Source organism: Mesoplodon bidens (assembly GCF_964165515.1).
Source record: "Mesoplodon bidens genome assembly, chromosome: 3".
Classification (NCBI taxonomy): domain Eukaryota; kingdom Metazoa; phylum Chordata; class Mammalia; order Artiodactyla; family Ziphiidae; genus Mesoplodon; species Mesoplodon bidens.
The window spans coordinates 48,126,616-48,146,760 of record NC_138178.1 but is presented as its reverse complement, the minus strand read 5'-3'; the positions used below and the strand labels follow the sequence as shown (position 1 = coordinate 48,146,760).

Here is a 20,145-nt window from a genome sequence, read left to right as displayed (position 1 = left end):
ATACAGTTAAGAAAAAGAAATAAAAGGTATACAGATTGGGAAGGAAGAAATAAAACTGTCTTTGCTTATGACATGGTTTCTATGTTGAAAATCCCTAGAATTGACCAAAAAAAAAAAAACCCAGAAAAACAAAAAAAGCCTCTGGAATTAATAAGTGATTATAACAAGGTTGCATGACACAAAGTTAATACACAAAAGTCATTTGCTTTCCTATACACCAACAATGAATACTTGGAATTTGAAATAAGAAACACAGTGCCATTTGTATTGCCACAGAAACGAGAAATACTTAGGTACAAACCTAACAAAATATGTACAAGATCTTTATGAGGAAAAATCTAGAACTCTGATGGAATTAATTAAAGGAAATCTAGATAAATGGGGAGATATCCCATGGATAGGAAAACTCAGTATTGTCAAGACGTCAATTCTTTCCGACTTGATCTGTAGATTCAATGCAATCCCAATCACAATCCTGATAAGTTATTTTGTAGATATCAATAAACAGATTCTAAGGTCTATATGGAAAGGCAGAAGAGCCAATAATATTGAAGAAGAAAAAAGTAGAATCGACAGTACCCAACTTCAAGACTTACTGTGAAGCTACAGTAATCAAGACAATGTACTATTGGTAAAAGAATAGACAAATAAGTCAATGGAATAGAATAGAGAGCCCAAAAATAAATCCACCCAAATATAGTCAATGATCTTTAACAAAGGAGTAAAGGCAGTAATTGAGAAAGGATAGTCTTTTTGACATGGTGCTGGAACTAGACATCCACATGCAAAAATGAATCGAGACACTGACCTTGCACCTTTCACAAAAATTAAAATGGGTCATAGACCTAATGTAAAACGCAAAACTATAAAAATCTTAGAAGATAGTATAGGAGAAAATATAGATGACCTTGGGTTTGACAATGAGTTTTTAGATACAACACTAAAAGCATGATCCATGAAAGGAAAAAATGATATGTTGGACTTCTTTAAAATGAAAAACTTCTGATCTGCAAAACGTACTGCAAAAGGGAAAGAAAAGACAAGCCACAAGCTGACAGAAAATATTTGCAAATCACATGTTAGATGAAGGACTTGTGTCCGAATTATATCAAGAACTCTAAAATTCAGCACGAAGAAAACAATTATATAATGGGCAAAAGATCTAAGATTCCTCACCCAAGAAGATACACAGACAGCAAATAAGCATATGAAAAAATTCTTAACACCATATGTCATTGGGGAATTTCAAACTAAAATGAGGTGCCATTGAACATCTATTAAAATGGCTAAGATCCAAACAAAACGAGACAAAACAAACCTGACAACACCAAATGCTGACAAGGATGTGAAGCAACAAGAGCTCTCATTCATTGCTGTTAGGAATGCAAAATGGTACAGTCACTTGGGAAGACAGTTTGGCACTTCTAACAAAGCTAAGAATAGTCTTGCTATGTGATCCAGCACTCTCCTGGGCATTTACCCAAATGGGTTGATAATTTATGTTCACACAAAAACCTGCATATGGCTTTTGACTGGTGCTGGAACTAGACATCCAGTTAAACAACTTTAACATCCAGTTAAAGTTGTTAATAGCAACTTTATTCTTAATTCCTCCAAAGTGGAAGCAACCAAGATGTCCTTTAAAAAGTGAATGGATAAACAGACTGTGGCACATCCATAAATGGAATATTATTCAGCATTAAGAAATAATGAGCTAGTAAGCTGTGAAAAAACATGAGAGATGCAATATTTTTTATGCGTTGCATCCTTAATGCAAATTGCTAAGTCAAAGAAACCAGTCTGAAAAGGCTACCTCCTATATGATTCTAGCTATATGATGTTCTGGAAAAGGCAAAATGAAGGAGATAGTAAAAACAACAGTGTTTGTCAGGGGTTTAGGGGGAACAGGGAGGGATAAATTGGTGGAGCACAGGATATTTAGGGCAGTGAAGAAACTATTCTGTGCTAAGTGATGGTGGATACATGACATTATGCATTTTTCAAAACCCATAGAACTGTATAACACAAAGAGTGAAGCCTGGTATAATCTATGGGCTTTATCAATACTGGTCCATCCGTTGTAACAAATGTACAACACTAAAGCAAGATATTAAAAACAGAAGAAACTGAGGAGAGGAATAGCAGGTATATGGGACCTCTCTGTACTGTCTGCTCAGTTTTCTGTAAACCTAAAACTGTTTTAAAAATTAAAGTATTAATTTTTAATACAAAAACAAAAAGACCATGCAGATTTGAAAAAGAACAAAGCAGAACTTTTAGAAATAAAAATATAAACATTGAAATTAGCAGATTAGAACCTAGTAAAGAGAACTGAATGATAGATCTGAAGAAATTGTTCAACTGCAGCACAGAGGAAAAAGGAGAAGAACAGAAACAACTTAAATGTCTTTCAGTAGAGGGCTGATTGAATACATTAAGCTACACCCATGCACACACATGCATGCGTGCACACACGCACCTATATACATACACACAGAAATACACATTGGAGTCCAAAGAAACCATTAAAAATGTCTATAGCATATTGTTAACTTTTAAAAAAGCAAATTCTAAAGCTCATGTAAAATTGATCTTGTTTCGTAAAATTGTGTGTGTGTGTATATCTGCCTAGAGACATGTCTAGAAGGATGGTCATGAATATGTGAACTTTAGTTATTTCTGGATGATGAAATTTGAGGTGATTTTTTACCTTCTCTTTGCCTTCCTGTATAGGTTGAATTGTTTAGAAGAGCATTTTTTCACACATTTACAAACATAACAAAGCTATGTTTACATAAAATATTTTTAAAAAGAGATGGAAAATATGAATGGTTAAAGACATTGAGGACGGACCAAAAAGGTATAACACTTGGAGTTCCAGAGCAGAGAATAGAAAGAGTGATATTCAAGGAAATGATGATAGTGATTAAGAATATCCAGAAATTATAAGAGACAAAAACTCAGAAATGCTGCAAGCACAATGCTTAACTATCAAAATAAAAAAGAAATTGATACATAGACATATTGTGATGAATCTTAAAACACTGAGACAAAGACAAGATCTGAAAAGCAACCAGACAGAAGAGGCAAATCATCAACAAAGAAATGATAACCAGAGACTTACAGCAGAGGTTTCTTGTAAACACCATTGCAAGATAGAAAATATTGGAATAATATTCTCAAAGTATTGTGAGAAAATGATTGTCTTCCTAGAATTGAGTAACCTTCTGGGAGTATCTTTTGAGTATGAGGGTGCAATAAATATATGTTCAGAATTGAGACTTTACCCCCAACAAATATTTACTAAATGAAACTCTAAGAAATCATGAGAATAAAAATTTTTAAATCTTGTTAAATATAAGAAATCCTTCTCTGTATAAAATAATAATTTTATAACATGCCCCTGGAGAAGAGTGATTAGATTTTGTGTTCTAAGGCCCTTGTAATTCTTTGGGAGGAATGTTAAGATATATATTAACTTTATACTTAATTTTCTTAGATATGCATGATAAAATATCATGGATAATCAGTGAAAGAACATGAAAGATGTTCATGTTCTTGAAAGATGTACATGTTCATGTATATGAAGGATCATGTACAACTTCCAAACCAATAAAAGAGGGAAATTATAAAACAAACAACAAACATTAATCAAGTTGAAAAAAGAGGCAAGATGGGAGAAGACAGGAAGTAAAGTAAAGCAAGACAAATAAAAAGCATTAAGTCCAAATATCACACGGTACATTATTTAACACAAAATATGATCACAATAAATACAAATGTATTAAACTTGCCAGTTAAAAGACAGAGATTTTCATATTGAATAAAATAAAGCATAGCCATATATCATTTAAAGGGACACATGAAAATAATAAAGATGTAATTGAGAGTAATATGATGGGAAAAGATCTATCAGGAAAATACTAAAGAAAAGCTTACATGGCTTTACTAATATTAAACAAAATAGTCTTTAAGACACAAAGTTTCATTAGTAATAAAGAGGGTCACTTCATATTGATAAATGGTTTTGTTTTATCAGAGAATCTAATAGTTCCACTTAAATTCACTAATAAAATAACCTAAAATTTATAAGTATAAAAATGATAGAGTTAAGGGATATATTGACAAATCTACCACCAAAGTGGGAGATTTCAACACAGCTTTCTAATTATGAGTAGGACAAGCAGATGAAATGTTAAGAAAGACCAATTTGTCACATTACTGGTGATGTTAACTTTGATCACTTGATTAAGATGCTATCTGCCAAGTTTCTCCAATGATAAGTTACTATTTTCTACTTTGTCATTAATAAGAATCTTGAGGGGAGATACTTTGAGACTACATAAACATCCAATTTTTCATTATACTTTTACCCACTAATTTTACCATCCATTGATGATATTTGCCTGAAGCAATTACTATTGTGGGGTTTGACACATGGTGATAATCTAATTCCATCATTCTTTGACAGCTATTAGTTTGAATTCTACTGTTAAGAACAGCTTTTCCTTATCCCCCATTTATTTATTCATAAAAAATTTATATCATTTTGGACTCTTGGATGCCTTTTTTATTCTTTGGGTAATAATCCTTTACTATCACTATTTGTTTTGTTGCTTAAATTGTCCCAGTATTGACCATTGGGAGCCCCTTCATGTTGGCTCCTGTGTCCTTTTGATATGTCTCCATCAGTTTCTGAGCATGTACTTGATTTCTGGCACCAGAGTATTCCAGGATCATCTTGTCCTTTCCCTCTAGAGCCCTGAGATATATTGTTTCTTTAAGGAGCCCTGGTCAGAGAAGGACACTTTAGACAGCATTCAAAACTTTTGAAATTGCTCAGAGAAGATGAAAACCTTCAAGTATTTTGGAGGAATTTGCTTTCCTTTGTTTTTTGTCATAAGGCTAGGTCTATAAGAAATAATAGCATAGTAAAACTATCAAATATTTTAATGTTTGGCATACCAGGAAAAATAGTCATCACATTTACCATCTGGGTCCAATGGAGGCTATAAAGTTTTAAAATTAAGTTATTTTATGAAAAATTTAGAAAAGTGAAAGAGACAGTGAAAACAGAACAAGAATTTAAACATAACAAACCCAACTTTTCTTCCATATTTTCCTGGTATTGGAGGTATATGTACATGAAGTGAGCAATGGCCTTTGAATGCAACTAACTACTCATCAGCCATCATGTTTGAAACTGGAAATATTTATGCCATAAATATTGATTGCAGATTTTAAACACATCTCTTATAGGTTATATCTTACTGTTACCTCTGGTTCTTCTTGCATTTGCATTATCATAATGTAATACTGTTGAAAAGTTTGAAGGCTCATAATCTTGTAGAAAAGAGCATGGCCATTTTTGTTCCATATTACAAAAGCATTTTCATTTTTAGTTTTATAAATGTAAATTAGATTGATCAATCCCATGAACATTTTTATTTCTACGTAATATCTGTACTCCAGTCACCTTTGTGTATACACCTACCTTCAGCATTTGTCCATTTTTGAATCATATCAAGTAAATTTTTACCCACAAATATCATGAAAGATAAAAGAATTCTTACATGTTCTCTTATCAAAAACGGATGGTTTTAAATTATTAAGTCCTTCCTATTAATGACTAGTTGGGTTAGACTATCATATTTCCTTTTTGTGTTGATAAGTATCTTGTTTGCTCTCTGATTATTAATTTGGAGAAAATTCATTTATTTATCCTAAAAACTCATAGTCCAAGATTTTGCTTATACAGTCAATTACACCCTCATCAGCAGTCTCTAGTGTTTCTGTCTCTTTGCCTTCAGCTTCTGACTCATCTAACAGTTATGAAATGTCTTTTTCTATTAGTTTTCTTCTCTTTCTCATTATGGACAGAAATGAAAAATTGTGAATTCTTAACTGTTCAATGAAAGGTAAAAAGAATATGACAAAGATGGTGTCTCCACACTTCTTTATTTATACCCTTTTGAGACATAATGCATTACTTTGGATAATACAATAATAAAACCAAAAGATGATGAAATAGTAGGGATGTGTTTATTTATTCATTTCTAGACAGTTCCATAATGTTTTTGTTTCCTTATTATTTTAGGGTTTTTTTAAGCATAGTTGGAAATAATTGAGTGATGAAATAATTCCAAGAATGATGAAATTAGCAATATGTTTCAAGATAAGGAAAAGCTCACTAAGATCCCATAATGTATTTTAGATTGATAAAACGATCAATGTACTTAAATGATAACAGTAAGAGAATGAACTTTATTCTGTTAAAAAATAAGTAATTTTTCTCTTTGATCTTTGGAAGACCTCTAAGAAACAATAAAAGTCATGAAATATCAATCCTTACATTTAGAACTGTTCAACAAAGAAGCTTAAAACTATAATTGGATCTGATGATATTCCAAGGGTTAAGAAGTTTCAGTCAAATAGTGAATAAAAGGAATGAGGAATATTGGCAAGACCCGTTCTCCTTTAAACCTGATAATCTCTAGAAGTGAATCTTTAATGAAACTAACCTCTTAATTTTTTTCTTTTGCTACCTTTGAGATCATATTGTATTTCAAAGGAGTGTGCAGATTTGATGAGCTGTGAAATGTTAGGAAATTTGTTAAATGGAGTGAAAAGAGAACTAGATCAGGAGTCCTCAAGAACTATAGATCTAATTTAGGCTTGGACATAACTAGTTGTGTTTCTTTGGGCTGAGCAGTCCTGGAAACCATGGTGTAGTGGAAAGAGCAGTGGACTTTGAATCAGAGCCACAATGAGAACCTGCTTCTTCGGACTTTTAACCTCTCAATTTTTTCATCTTCAGTTGAGATAATAAAATCCTGCCGTTAGGGTTGTTGTGGGTATTTAATGAACTACTAGAGACTGTTGACCCTGGAAGGCTGGAACTCTTAATCATCTTTGCCTCTCCTGTGTCTAGAAATATCTATGCATTTATTGAATACATTATATAAATGAATACAGTATGTTAAGCATGTTTAGACATTCATAGTAAAAACTTTAAAAAATTGTTACTCAATTACAAGGTCACTGTGTTTGTGCTCAATACATTTGTATTAAGTGCTTTTACAGGTTTAAGGTCTTCCTCCCCCTCCCCCCCTTTATCTTAAAAAGCTTTCAGGAAAAGAAGACTCCTTCAACACAGACTCATTGTTTTATCAAATCAAGGAAAAAGCAAAGCTTTGGCATAATCTAGAACTTAATTTTTTAAATTGTAGATCTACACTCAGCCTCGTCTGTGATTATTAAAATGCCAGGCAGTAGCAAATCAGTTTATCATTGTGTTTGTTCTAAACTGACTGACTACTGAATGGTTCATAGGTTCAGAAATTTTCACTGTTGTGCCATAATTTTTTTTTTTTTTTTTTTTTTTTTTTTTTTGCGGTACGCAGGCCTCTCACTGTTGTGGCCTCTCCCGTTGCGGAGCACAGGCTCTGGACGTGCAGGCTCAGCGGCCATGGCTCACGGGCCCAGCCGCTTTTCGGCATGTGGGATCTTCCCGGACCGGGGCATGAACCCGTGTCCCCTGCATCGGCAGGCGGACTCTCAACCACTGCCCCACCAGGGAAGCCCCGTAAATTTTACAGAGTAAAGTATCTTTGTGTATTCTTTGGACTTTCATAGTCCAAAAATATTAGTTTGGATTTCTCTCTTAATATCAATAAAAATTTTTTAATGTTTTTCCCTATATTTTCCCTCCTTTGTTAATGCATATCTTACAAATCTTCTGAGAAATTGACTTGAATAATTTCTTAAACCATTTCTTTGCCATTTTAATATAATCTTTATTTCCTATATAAAGAAACCAAGGCTCTTAAGAAATCCTAGAGAGACCCATTTGAAAGTTATAGGCCTTTTCCCTTTGCTGAGCCACATAGCCTACCCAGCAAAAGGAAAGAAATCTAACTTGGATTTATACATGTAAGTTGTTTAACTCACCAGTTGGTTTGGTCAGAGTCATTGCTCAGTTCAGGATCTGACTATAAATTAGGCAAACGCTTATTCCAGCACCCTTCAGATTTCCCTGTGAAGTCACTTATTCCTCTGACAGAGAAACTAGTAGCTAAGGCCGGATGACTGTCAGTTTGATCCACGATCTACCCTTTTGGGATATTGGCCAGAGCTTGGACTATAATGAATACTTTCTCAATCTCAGTGTATGGTTTGTGTGTATGTGAGACTGTCTATCCTTCCTTCCTTGTTTGACTCTCTGAGTAGTTGACAGGTTCACTAAAGGTAAGAATTATATTTAATCTTTGGCTGATGTTGAGTTAAAAATATCACAAAGGAAATTTCTGAATTGGGGGTGAGGCTGGACTGCATAATGATCAAGGGTTTCTTGTAACACTTCAAATTCTATACTTTAATTATATACCAGCAATCATACAGAGCAAGTATTACAACTATGGTACTTCCATATAATACGGCACCATTGACTGACTTCCTGTCACCTGTCTCATGGATCCCGTTCTGTTGTCTACTCCCTTAGATTTTTATTAACAACGAGTGGCAGGACTCGGAGAGTGGGAGAGTGTTCCCTGTCTATAATCCAGCCACAGGAGAACAGGTGTGTGAAGTTCAAGAAGCAGACAAGGTATGTTTGTCGTAGAAAAAAATTTCATATGAAATAACTACCTTCAGACAACAAAGCAATAAACTTATGCTCTCCAGACATCACCACTGATGTTCATTCATCACCTTTTTTGTGAAAGCAGATGGTTCTTCCTTTATTTGTAGCAATCCCTCTCTTCACTTGTGCCTCTTCCTCTCTAACAGGCAGATATAGACAAAGCAGTGCAGGCAGCACGCCTGGCTTTCTCTCTTGGCTCAGTGTGGAGAAGGATGGATGCTTCAGAAAGAGGACGTCTGTTGGATAAGCTTGCAGACTTGGTGGAACGAGACAGGGCAGTCCTTGCAGTAAGTAACCTAAGAAAGCATCACGTCTTTACCCCAAATTTACCATTCCATTGAAATTTAGATACCTCAGTCTTTCTGAAACTATGATGTGAAGTAGACCTGGGGAACAAGCTTTTTAATACACATGAAAAATGGGAGAGGTTTGGCTTTGGGATCAGGTGGGGAAGTGGAGGACCAGCTGAGTGTCTCTTCTTATTGCATTGTGAAGAACAAAACCATAGCTTCCCATGACTGGTAAGGACCTTCCTGCTTTCCTCATCCCCCTTCCTCCCACAGTCAACAAAAAGGACAAAAACCAGTCAAGCAACAGGAGAGTCACCATGCTCCTTGCAGGAAACCAATACCAAATTACTGTTGGCAATCAAAAGAGTTTTACCTCTCCAGAGTTAGCCCCTCTTGACTAAAGAGAATCCTTCAGAAGCAGAGAGCATGATATGGACCTCTCATATACTTCTGCTCTCTTTGTTCTTTTAGAACCAATAGGAGAGACAGGAGGAGACAGCAACTTTCTTTCACTAAAACAATCATTTTCTCACATAAGGAATGTCCCCTCTCCTAGTGGTTTATTGTTGTTATTGTTGTTGCTATTTTAAAAATAAAAGTCAGTTTCTTAGAGAATACCAACTTTTTTGGAAACTGGAACCATTTAGGAATGCCTGTGCAGTATACCTGTCTTGTAGGGATCTCCACCTGCATGACCCATAGTTGATCATTTAATATTTAGGGCATCCTCGTTGAGTCAGGGCATTAAAGCCATGCATACTATATTCTACCCTCTGCTTGGGAAATCAGATCACTATTGAGTTCGCTTTGGGAGAGGGAAGCATTAGTACCCTTCTTCAGTGTCGTTTCTACCATGGCTCTCCCTCCTACCATCCCTTTCATGGGTCTGTTCATAGTGTGGAAACAAAAATGAATCCTTTATGGAGATGGTTTAGAACTCTTGCTACATATAACATTTATCTATAAAAATATTTTCTAGTTGGGTACTTCAAGGAATACTGTTTCCAATGAGGTGTTTATATATATTGGGAAAAGGTGTTCCATGGAGATTCATAAGACACTTAGCATATTAAAGACTCTGACAAGCCCTACTCAGTGTTTCTCAAACCTGTTGGAGCCTCAACACTATTTTTCTGGCCAACCTGTCAATATCGTACAAAACAGAATTCTTTGGAGTACCTTGGGGGAATGCTGGTCTATATGCTGTCTCTTTACTGGATTATGATTTCTTTGAGAGTGAAAATTATATTTTACTCCATTTTTCGTAATCCTAGCATAGTTTGTGACACATAAACGGTGAATGGGGGCACATTGATGGTCTGTAAGTGTCTGTTTAATTGAGTTAAATCCATACAATATTTATAACATTAGATTAGCAGTACTTACTAGATGATGATATAGTTCATTTCTGCTGTTATATTTTCATGTCATAAAATTCATATGCCATCCTGTTTCTGACATATTTCTCACTGTGGTCAAGTCCTTTGCCCCATCACACTTAAATGTGATTTCTACTTTTAAACACTGCCAAGCCATGAGAGGAGTGAGTTTTGTTAAGAGGTAGCCTCTCGAATATAGGGGAGCTCCTGACCAGAATACTGAAGTTAATACTGCACCCAGGTAAACACAATTGAAAATAAACCTAGGGCTGGCAACTCTCAGGTAAGTTTAGCTGGTGTCAACAGCTCATAGGGATGGACCATTTAGGTGGCCCAACTCTGGTTATTGACTCTACTTCAGTCTATGCTGTCAAGACCTTGGCTCTATACCTGCTCCATGGAGAATGTAATGCTCATCTCACAGACATATAAATATTCTAAAAAGAACTGGGAAATAACTTGATTTCCTTTAATAAAGGTGAGCCAATATACAGTGAATAGGTCACATGATATTTTAAAATGAGTTCCGTCTTATACACATGGTAAGTGGAAAAATTGCACTGTAAATAATATTTTCATGTCATTGAATGGAGAATATTTCAATTTTAGTTTTGTCAGCACTCAAATAATTTTTGTACCAGTATGTGTTGTAAAATGTCCTTGAAGAGAAGAACATGAGATTACAAACATTTTTTAAAATTTTATTTGTTAAATATGTAACACCTTTACTATTTCTCAAGTCGAAATACTCTTCTCATTTCATTGTGTTCATTTGTAATTCTTTATGTTACAGATTTACCCTATAGGAATGTGTCATTAAAATAATATTTATCATCTAAAACTGCTTAATAACTCTAACTCTATTTTTATTAAATGGACCAGATACTTCACTCTTAACAGATAATGGTTATTAACATAAATATTTATGAAAAAACAGCCCTCAAGTTGTTATAGTATGAGCTTCCCTAGAGGAGATCTTGTTTATTTGGTGGTAATAAATAAACTCGCTGTGCACCGTGCCTATTCCATTTCTCAGCAGGGGTCTTGGCAGTGTGGGGAACGTTTTATAGTCTCATCAACTGCATAAAAGCCCATGTCCCTGCCCCTCTTTTTGGATTCAGAATACTGGTGTAGACTCCGAAAAATCCCCACTCAGCTCTGATCATTAATACAACAGAAGCTGGTTTGACAAGCAGAACACTTCTTTATCACCAGTTGTGTTTATATATTGGGATAGTGGTTACTGGAAACACACAGGCACAAGAACACACACATATAAGTTCATTGTGGTTTTTACTGGAAACTAAACTAAACAGACGGTACTAAAAATCTTTTCATTTGGGAAATCAGAGTTGACCAGGTATGCATCATTGTTCAGATTCATTTGTATTCTCTCTATTCCTTTTTTCTTCTGCTGTAGAAGTTACTGAGTGTATCATTGGAAAGTTCTCTCCATTTCTTTTCCTACAGACCATGGAATCCCTAAATGGTGGCAAACCGTTCCTGCAAGCTTTTTACGTCGATTTGCAAGGAGTCATCAAAACCCTTCGGTATTACGCAGGCTGGGCTGATAAAATTCACGGGATGACCATTCCTGTAGGTATGTGTAATCTGAGTACGTTGAAAAGGGAAACATGAGGCTTCACCAGAAACACACTTTCACCACCAAACACAAACAGCAGTCACATGGAGTACAGATCTAAGCACACTTTTACAGCAGCTTGAACCGAACAAAGAACTAAACAGATTATGTCACTAATTCTGACAGTATCCTTATTTCAATATGCAGACAGTCCACACACAGGTGTAGGGGCAAGCCACATCAGTACATCTCTCAGCTAAGGAACAGGCGTGTGTTTGTCAGCAGTAAAGTGCTTAGCACTGTGGTAGGTTAGGTGCTGGGAGTGTGGAGAGGTGCTAGGTGTGGGGAAGCCAGGGAAAATTCTGAGAAGATTAAGACTTGGCCCTTGCTCTCCTGAAACATAAGATCTTGTTTGGAAGGAAATCCTCTAAAATGTTAACAGTTGTTTTTTCTTAGTGGTGAGATTATTTATTGTTTCTTTTTCATATTTTTCTATATTTTCTGTATTTCCTATAAATTACTTTTACAGTCTGTAAAAACAACCACCATCCTGACACTTTTTTTTAAGATCCAGGTTTGGAGGCAAAACCAGTAACACAAAACAAAGATCTCTACAGGAGAGTTACAGTTAGGTGCTAAGTCGTGTGGCTTGGCCTGCCAGTGCTGTAGCCCTTTAAAGGAAAGGGAAAGTATCCAAACTAATTTGGGGGAAAGGTCTCGGTCTGAGCATGAATACTAGCTGTAGCTAATATCAAATGAAATGCTTTCATAGCAGCCCCAAGGGGAAGGCACTGTTATTAACATCTTTATTGACAGAGGAGAAAACTGAGGCCTAGAAAGGTTAGTTTTCCTGATTCACCCAGCAAATAAATTGTAGAGCTGAAACTTTGACATTAGAGCCTGGTGAATCACTTCACTAGAGGATCCATTTTAGATACTGGGTAGAAGAGATATCACGACAGGAAAGGGACCAACTGGAAGAGATATGACGATATTGGCAGTGGTGAATACACATAAAGAAAGAAAATACATGTTTTTGAGTGGCTTCTGGATGCTGCTAAGTAACATGCCAGGTACTCTACCTGTGTTCTCTGGAAAACAGCCTGCTTTCCCTGTACATACTAGGAAGAGTGGAAAGTGATGCTGGGAACTTTGGAGTGCTCAGTTTGGGCCTTCCTAGGCTGAGGATTGGTTTACCAGAAAAGGAGATGATTGGCTGATACTGTAGCTGGCTTAGAGCAGTGCTTCTCAAACTTGAATGTGCATATGTATCACCTGGAATCTTCTTCAAGTGCAGGTCTAGGATGGGGCCTGAGATTCTGTATTCGTAACAAGCTGCCAGATGATGCCTATGCTGCCGGGTTCTCTGCCTTGCGTAGTGAGGAGACGATACAGAGACCAGCACCAACCACGTGGCCATTGCGATGCCTCATTTAGCAAGAAGAGAAGAAGTCACAGTGAGAAGGGAGAAGGGACAGAGATGAGGCTTCAAAGGACTATTTTAAAATTACCTCCGTGAATGATGGTGACATGTGGAATGTTAGTCTTTAGGAAATGCATTTCTGGTTATAGGGACTCTTCCCCACCATCCAGAAGTTTCCCACGTTCAGCAGACTCAGAAGGATGGAGAAGACTGTTCTTAAGGAATGTCAGAATCTTACTTCACTCCTGGCTCTGGGATATTGCAGACCACTGTTCTCTGGCCTCATTTGTAGGATCGAGGAATGGCCTAAGTGAGGCAGAGTCATTGGCATAAGCATACCTGTGGGAGGGCCTGGGAATGAAAACCTTTGTCAGGAGCAGGACATGCGCCAGCCTTTTCAGGTTGACCTCTTCTGTTTCAGTGCAGAAAGGAAATTATCAGGATCAAAGGCCCTGGTGGTTTTGCATCTCACCCCACCTGCCATTTCACTAAGACAACAAATGTGTTTCAGGTATTTAAACATCTTTTCAAATGATTTAGAGATATCTTAGAAATAAGGTGAAACAGAAGGCTGTACACATTTGACCTGGTATTTGACCTAACGATAACTTGGTTTTTTGCCTCCTTAGGAGAGAAGACCTTGATTGATTAGATAAAGATTTATTGGAGTTCCTGATAATGTTTGATACTTTACTGTAACTTTATCGGGCAGTAGAGGTGGTTGGTCTATAAGTCTCACTGTTTTCATCTGATGCTCTTTGGGGATTCTGAGTTAGAAATACAGGGCTTAGAAAAGTCTTTCACAGTAGTCTCTCCCACCTTTACTCATAAACTGGTGTCCAGCCTGTGAAGGACAAAAAGTGAGGAATTCCCTTAAATGCCAAGTAATTTTTGTTTCTCCAGTTTTTCCTGAAGTGCGTTTAGAGGGATACCAGGATGAGGGACTCTCCAGGGATTCAGGTCATTAAGCAGAGCTCCTAGGAAGCTGGGGGTCTGGGATGTAAGACCTTTTTGCTGTGGTGCCTCAAGCAGTTGGAAGGATGACGGCAAACATGAACTTGGCCGTTTTCCCTTCTGTTCCAGTTTTAGATACATTTGGACATGCCTGTAGGCTCCTGAGAATTCATCTCACAACCCCTTTGGCTAGTTCAGTGCTTAGGGAATCTAGTTGGCTAAGCCAGAGGGGTGATAGTGGACGATCAGGGAAAGGGAGCGTCATTATTATTTACTTATTTATTCTCAAATTTGTTCAGTCAATCCATTTGTGCTTTATTTGTCATTTGTAACTTTATAATTTAACATCAGCTTGATTTTTGTCTCTGTGTTCTTGGCTTTTTTCAATGAAATCTGGAATATAGGAAAGCCGTTAGCCTTTAACCATGAGGTCTTTATTGTGTTACATACATTTCCCTGTGAAACACCCTAATTTTGTTTGAAATTATAATATAAAGGGATAATATACTTTATGTTTGCAAAGCACTTGAGCATGTAAAAGTTTCGTTCACATACAGGATCTATGTGATTCTGTGTATGATCCTGTGAAACAGGTCAGATTTTAAAAGGTATTGTACCCATTTTGCAGGTGAGAAAATGAGACAGTGAGGGTTTAGTGTCTTGAACAAGGTCACATGTGAGTAAGTGGCAGGCCTGAGATTTAAACCCAAGTCTCTTTCTGCCTAAGCCATTGTAGACCCTCTTGTGGAGACCTGTACAGCAGGGCGGGAAAAGGAAGAGGCCAGTCACCCTCTTCCGATTTTTAGGTTAACATCCAGTTGATTCTCATTATTCAAGGTAGTTATTTTCTATAAAGTTGGTGTGGACACTGAGTTAGTAAATACTGAACCATTGCTCCTAGGAGAAATACAAGGATGGAAAGCACAGTTCTGCCTGGTCACCCATAAAAATAAACCTGAAAGGTGTTTTTTTAATATAAAGCTGCTTTGTTAAATTGAATCGTACTCCATGGTTCATCCAGCTTAGTATCCCTGACACTAAAGGATAAGAACCAGAAAGAGTGGGAAGAATTACGCTATTGTCTCTTGGACTCCTTCCCATTTAGGAAGGCTGGGCGTTCTGTCTCGTAATGGGAAGAGCTCTTCCTTCACCTGCTGTACCAGGCTTCAGCCTCGGTCTCTCAGGCATCCTCTCATTCCTTCATACATTCATTCATTCAGCAGATTTTTTTTCTGAGCACCGGTGTTTAAGCAGTGGAGTTGCAAAGGTGAACAAGTAAGATGTCCATAGTATAGTAAAGAAAACAAACAGGTAGACAGCCAGGTGCAATACAGAGTGGCTTATTCACATATGGAAGTACAAAGGACAATGGTACTCCGTAGAAAAGGCATCTCACCCAGTATTAAGGCTTCCTGGAGAAGGAAGTGTGATGTACAAGGTGATGCCTGTACAAGGGTAGGTAAGTGAAGATGGAGATAGGGCCATCACCAGCAGTGATAACAACCTGTGTGAAGTATGGAGGGAGGAGAGTACAGTGTGCTAGTGGATCTGAAAGTATAGCCAGATTTAGAAGGCAGAGGGGCTCTGGGCCTGGGGAAACCGTGCTGCAAGTTTTATTCCACAGTAATGGTGAGTCACTGAATTATTTTAAGTAAATGAATGCTTTGATCAGAATTGTGTTTTAGAAAGAGATTTTGATTACATAATGAATAATCACTTGGAGAGAGCAAGTATGTACTTTTCCCCTCCCCCTGAAGGGTAGCCTCCCTCTAAAATATTTGGGAGTAGAAAAGGGTTATGGCATGACCACTTTTGAGCCATCCACTGGGCAGCTGTTTCTCCCTCTGAATTGAAAGATTCTCCCATCCCTTTCTGTCACATCCCCCTCAAGGCCCACAGTTGGATGTTATCACAGAATCATGCAGTATTCGTTTGATTCACAAGGGTCTTGATGTTCTTCCCTTTACAACATTGTCTATTATTTCCTGCCATGGTACTCAATGGAGCCATTCTTTCTGACCATAAATCCTATGCTTTGACCCTTCTGCAATAACATCTGCTAATTATGATGATAAATAATAATCATTATTATGATTTATTGTACACCTTCTTTGTGCCCGTTACAATATCTCTAATTTCATAGAAGCCCTCCAGGGGAAGTAGTTTTATCCCCATTTTGATTATTTTTAACCTGTATTATTTTTAACCTCTCATGGCCACAAACTCCTTGTGATGGGGGAAGGAACAAAGATTGTTTTTAGTTCACTGAAGGAAAAATAGAGGATAATTGATTTACATTACTTACGATTTTTCTCTTTAACAATATTGATTTTATTTATTTTGTGGTACGTAAGCAGAGAAAATGTGGTTCAGCTTTAAGCTGAATTTTGACATAAAAATGACCTTATGATACATTAGCATATAGAAAAGTTTAAAAAACTACTCAGGCCATCTGTAATTATTTATCTACTTTACCTCCTTTCAGTTTTACCTGTTGAACTAAGTAGGCTAAAAATGTGCAGAAATTGACTCATATCCTAAGGTTTTGCCTTTAACAGCTCGATCTAATTTAGCGTTGTCAGCAGAGAACCCATATGGTGAGATCTTACTGTTCACTCAGAATGAGAATGAGGAGCTATTTGCTGTGCCCACCTAAGAACCCAGGGTAGGTAGTTACCTGAATTGGTGGTGACAGGAGATCACAAAGTCTGCTTCACATGTAACCTCTTTGAGAGGTTAAGGCTGAAGAAGAACTCAGGGATCACTAAGGCCAGTCTCCTCATTTTTCAGGCAGAGAAACTGAGGTCTGGAGAAGTAAAGTAACTTTCCAAGATGATGTAATGGAGTAGTAGTAGAGCTACTATATCTTCATAACCGACTCAGGAGCATGTAGTTTAACTTTTGAGATGCTACCAGCAGCCTCTTGGGAGAAATAGTGTTAGCACCACTGTATGCTAATGTCGTCTCCAGTGTCTGTATAAGCATTTATAGAGTTTATCCTTATAGCTGTAAAATGTTCAGTGAGGTCTGTTCAGTCTCAGAATACATAGGAATCTGCTAGAGGACAAAATGAACTAGTTCAATGTAGTTGGTCTAATTGTTTAATACTGGGGTCACCAAAAGGGTTACTAGCTCCTTGAAAGGTAATTCTGTATACAAATTAGAGATTAGAAGATGGCCATCCGTTCATTGAATTCTGTTACAGATTTTGATGCTGCTAAGTAAACTCATTTTTAGTGTTACCAGATATGTAAGATTTGTAGCAATTCTTGAAATACTCTTCATATTGTAGTTGGGAGCCATTTCTTCTTTTTTTTTTAACATCTTTATTGGAGTATAATTGCTTTACAATGGTGTGTTAGTTTCTGCTGTATAACAAAGTGAATCAGCTGTACATATACATATATCCCCATATCCCCTCCCTCTTGCGTCTCCCTCCTACCCTCCCTATCCCACCCCCTAGGTGGACACAAAGCACCGAGCTGATTTCCCTGTGCCATGCGGCTGCTTCCCACTAGCTATCTGTTTTACATTTGGTAGTGTATATATGTCCATGCCACTTCCTCACTTCGTCCCAGCTTACTTTTCCCCCTCCCCATGTCCTCAAGTCCATTCTCTACATCTGTGTCTTTATTCCTGTCCTGCCCCCAGGTTCTTCAGAACCATTTTTTTTTAGATTCCATATATATGTGTTAGCATACGGTTACTTCACTCTGCATGACAGACTCTAGGTCCATCCACCTCACTACAAATAACTCAATTTCGTTTCTTTTTATGGCTGAGTAATATTTCATTGTATATATGTGCCACATCTTCTTTATCCATTTATCTGTCAGTGGACACTTAGGTTGCTTCCATGTCCTGGCTATTGTAAATAGAGCTGCAATGAACATTGTGGTACATGACTCTTTCTGAATTATGGTTTTCTCAGGGTATATGCCCAGTAGTGAGATAACTGGGTCATATAGTAGTTCTATTTTTAGTTTTTTAGGGAACTTCCATACTGTTCTCCATAGTGACTGTATCAGTTTACATTCCCACCAACAGTGCAAGAAGGTTCCCTTTTCTCCACACCCTGTCCAGCATTTATTGTTTGTAGACTTGTTTGTTTGTTTGTTTGTTTTTGCAGTACGCAGGCCTCTCACTGTTGTGGCCTCTCCCGTTGTGGAGCACAGGCTCCGGACATGCAGGCTCAGTGGCCACGGCTCACGGGCCCAGCCACTCCGCGGCATGTGGGATCTTCCCGGACTGGGGCACGAACCCGTGTCCCCTGCATCGGGAGGCGGACTCTCAACCACTGCGCCACCAGGGAAGCCCCTATTGTTTTTTTTTTTGTTTTTTGTTTTTTGTTTTTGTTTCGTGTAGACTTTTTGATGATGGCCATTCTGACCGGTGTGAGATGATACCTCATTGTAGTTTTGATTTGCGTTTCTCTAATGATTAGTGATGTTGAGCATCCTTTCATGTGTTTGTTGGCAATCTGTATATCTTCTTTGGAGAAATGTCTATTTAGGTCTTCTGCCCATTTTTGGATTGGGTTGTTTGTTTGTATATTTTGGAGGTTAATCCTTTGTCAGTTGCTTCGTTTGCAAATATTTTCTCCCATTCTGAGGCCTGTCTTGTCGTCTTGATTATGGTTTCCTTTGCTGTGCAAAAGCTTTGAAGTTTCATTAGGTCCCATTTCTTTATTTTTGTCTTTATTTCCATTTCTCTAGGAGGTGGGTCAAAAAGGATCCTGCTGTGATTGATGTCATAGAGTGTTCTGCCTATGTTTTCCTGTAAGAGTTTTATAGTGTCTGGCCTTACATTTAGATCGTTAATCCATTTTGAGTTTATTTTTGTGTATGGTGTTAGGAAGTGTTCTAACTTCATTCTTTAACATATAGCTGTCCAGTTTTCCCAGCACCACTTATTGAAAAGGCTGTCTTTTCTCCATTGTATATTATTGCCTCCTTAATCAAAGATAAGGTGACTATAAGTGCGTGGACTTATCTCTGCACTTTCTATCCTGTTCCATTCATCTAGATTTCTGTTTTTGTGCCAGTACTGTACTATCTTGATTACTGTAGCTTTGTAGTGTAGTCTGAAGTCTGGGAGCCTGATTCCTCCAACTCCGTTTTTCTTTCTCAAGATTGCTTTGGCAATTTGGGGTCTTGTGTGTTTCCATACAAATTGTGAAATTTTTTGTTCTAGTTCTGTGAAAAATGCCAGTGGTAGTTTGATAGGGATTGCATTGAATCTGTAGATTGCTTTGGGTAGTTATAGTTCTTTTCACAATGTTGATTCTTCCAATCCAAGAACATGGTATATCTCTCCATCTGTTTGTATCATCTTTAATTTCTTTCATCAGTGTCTTATAGTTTTCTGCATACAGGTCTTTTGTCTCCTTAGGTAGGTTTATTCCTAGGTATTTTATTCTTTTTGTTGCAATGGTAAATGGGAGTGTTTCCTTAATTTCTCTTTCAGATTTTCCATCACTAGGCCCACAAATGGCCCTAAGTGTGTTCACTTTAGATGGCCAGTTTTACTATATAGATCACAATACATTATCCTTAATGGAAGAACTATTTGGTAGCATTTAATAATTAATATTTACCTTTATCTTGGAGCCGTTCATTTAAAAAATGAAAGATTTCACATTTAGATGGCCCAAACAAAGCCATGAGAGCTTGCATCAGAAATCAAATGACAATTCAGTGTAAGCGAACCCTAAACTTTGATGAGAACTTTGGCAAAATTTCATCAGTTCTATGAAAATACTTCTGCATTGCTGAGTAAATGATATGAGGAAGTAAAACAGGAAGAGGACTAAGTAAGCAGCTCCAAAAGGGGAAAACTTTTTTAAATGGAAAAAAAAAGTCCCTTTCTTTAATTTT

At 37.1% G+C, this 20,145-nt stretch overlaps 1 protein-coding gene across 1 annotated transcript in view; it reads left to right on the top strand.

Annotated features, from left to right (window-relative positions):
• Positions 1–20,145, top strand: part of ALDH1A2 (aldehyde dehydrogenase 1 family member A2) — a 98,077-nt gene that overhangs the window by 28,109 nt on the left and 49,823 nt on the right. The window contains exons 2-4 of the mRNA XM_081229534.1: positions 8,501–8,605; positions 8,788–8,928; positions 11,781–11,910. Coding sequence (XP_081085660.1) covers positions 8,501–8,605; positions 8,788–8,928; positions 11,781–11,910 — 376 coding nt within the window. The remainder of the gene's footprint in view (positions 1–8,500; positions 8,606–8,787; positions 8,929–11,780; positions 11,911–20,145) is intronic.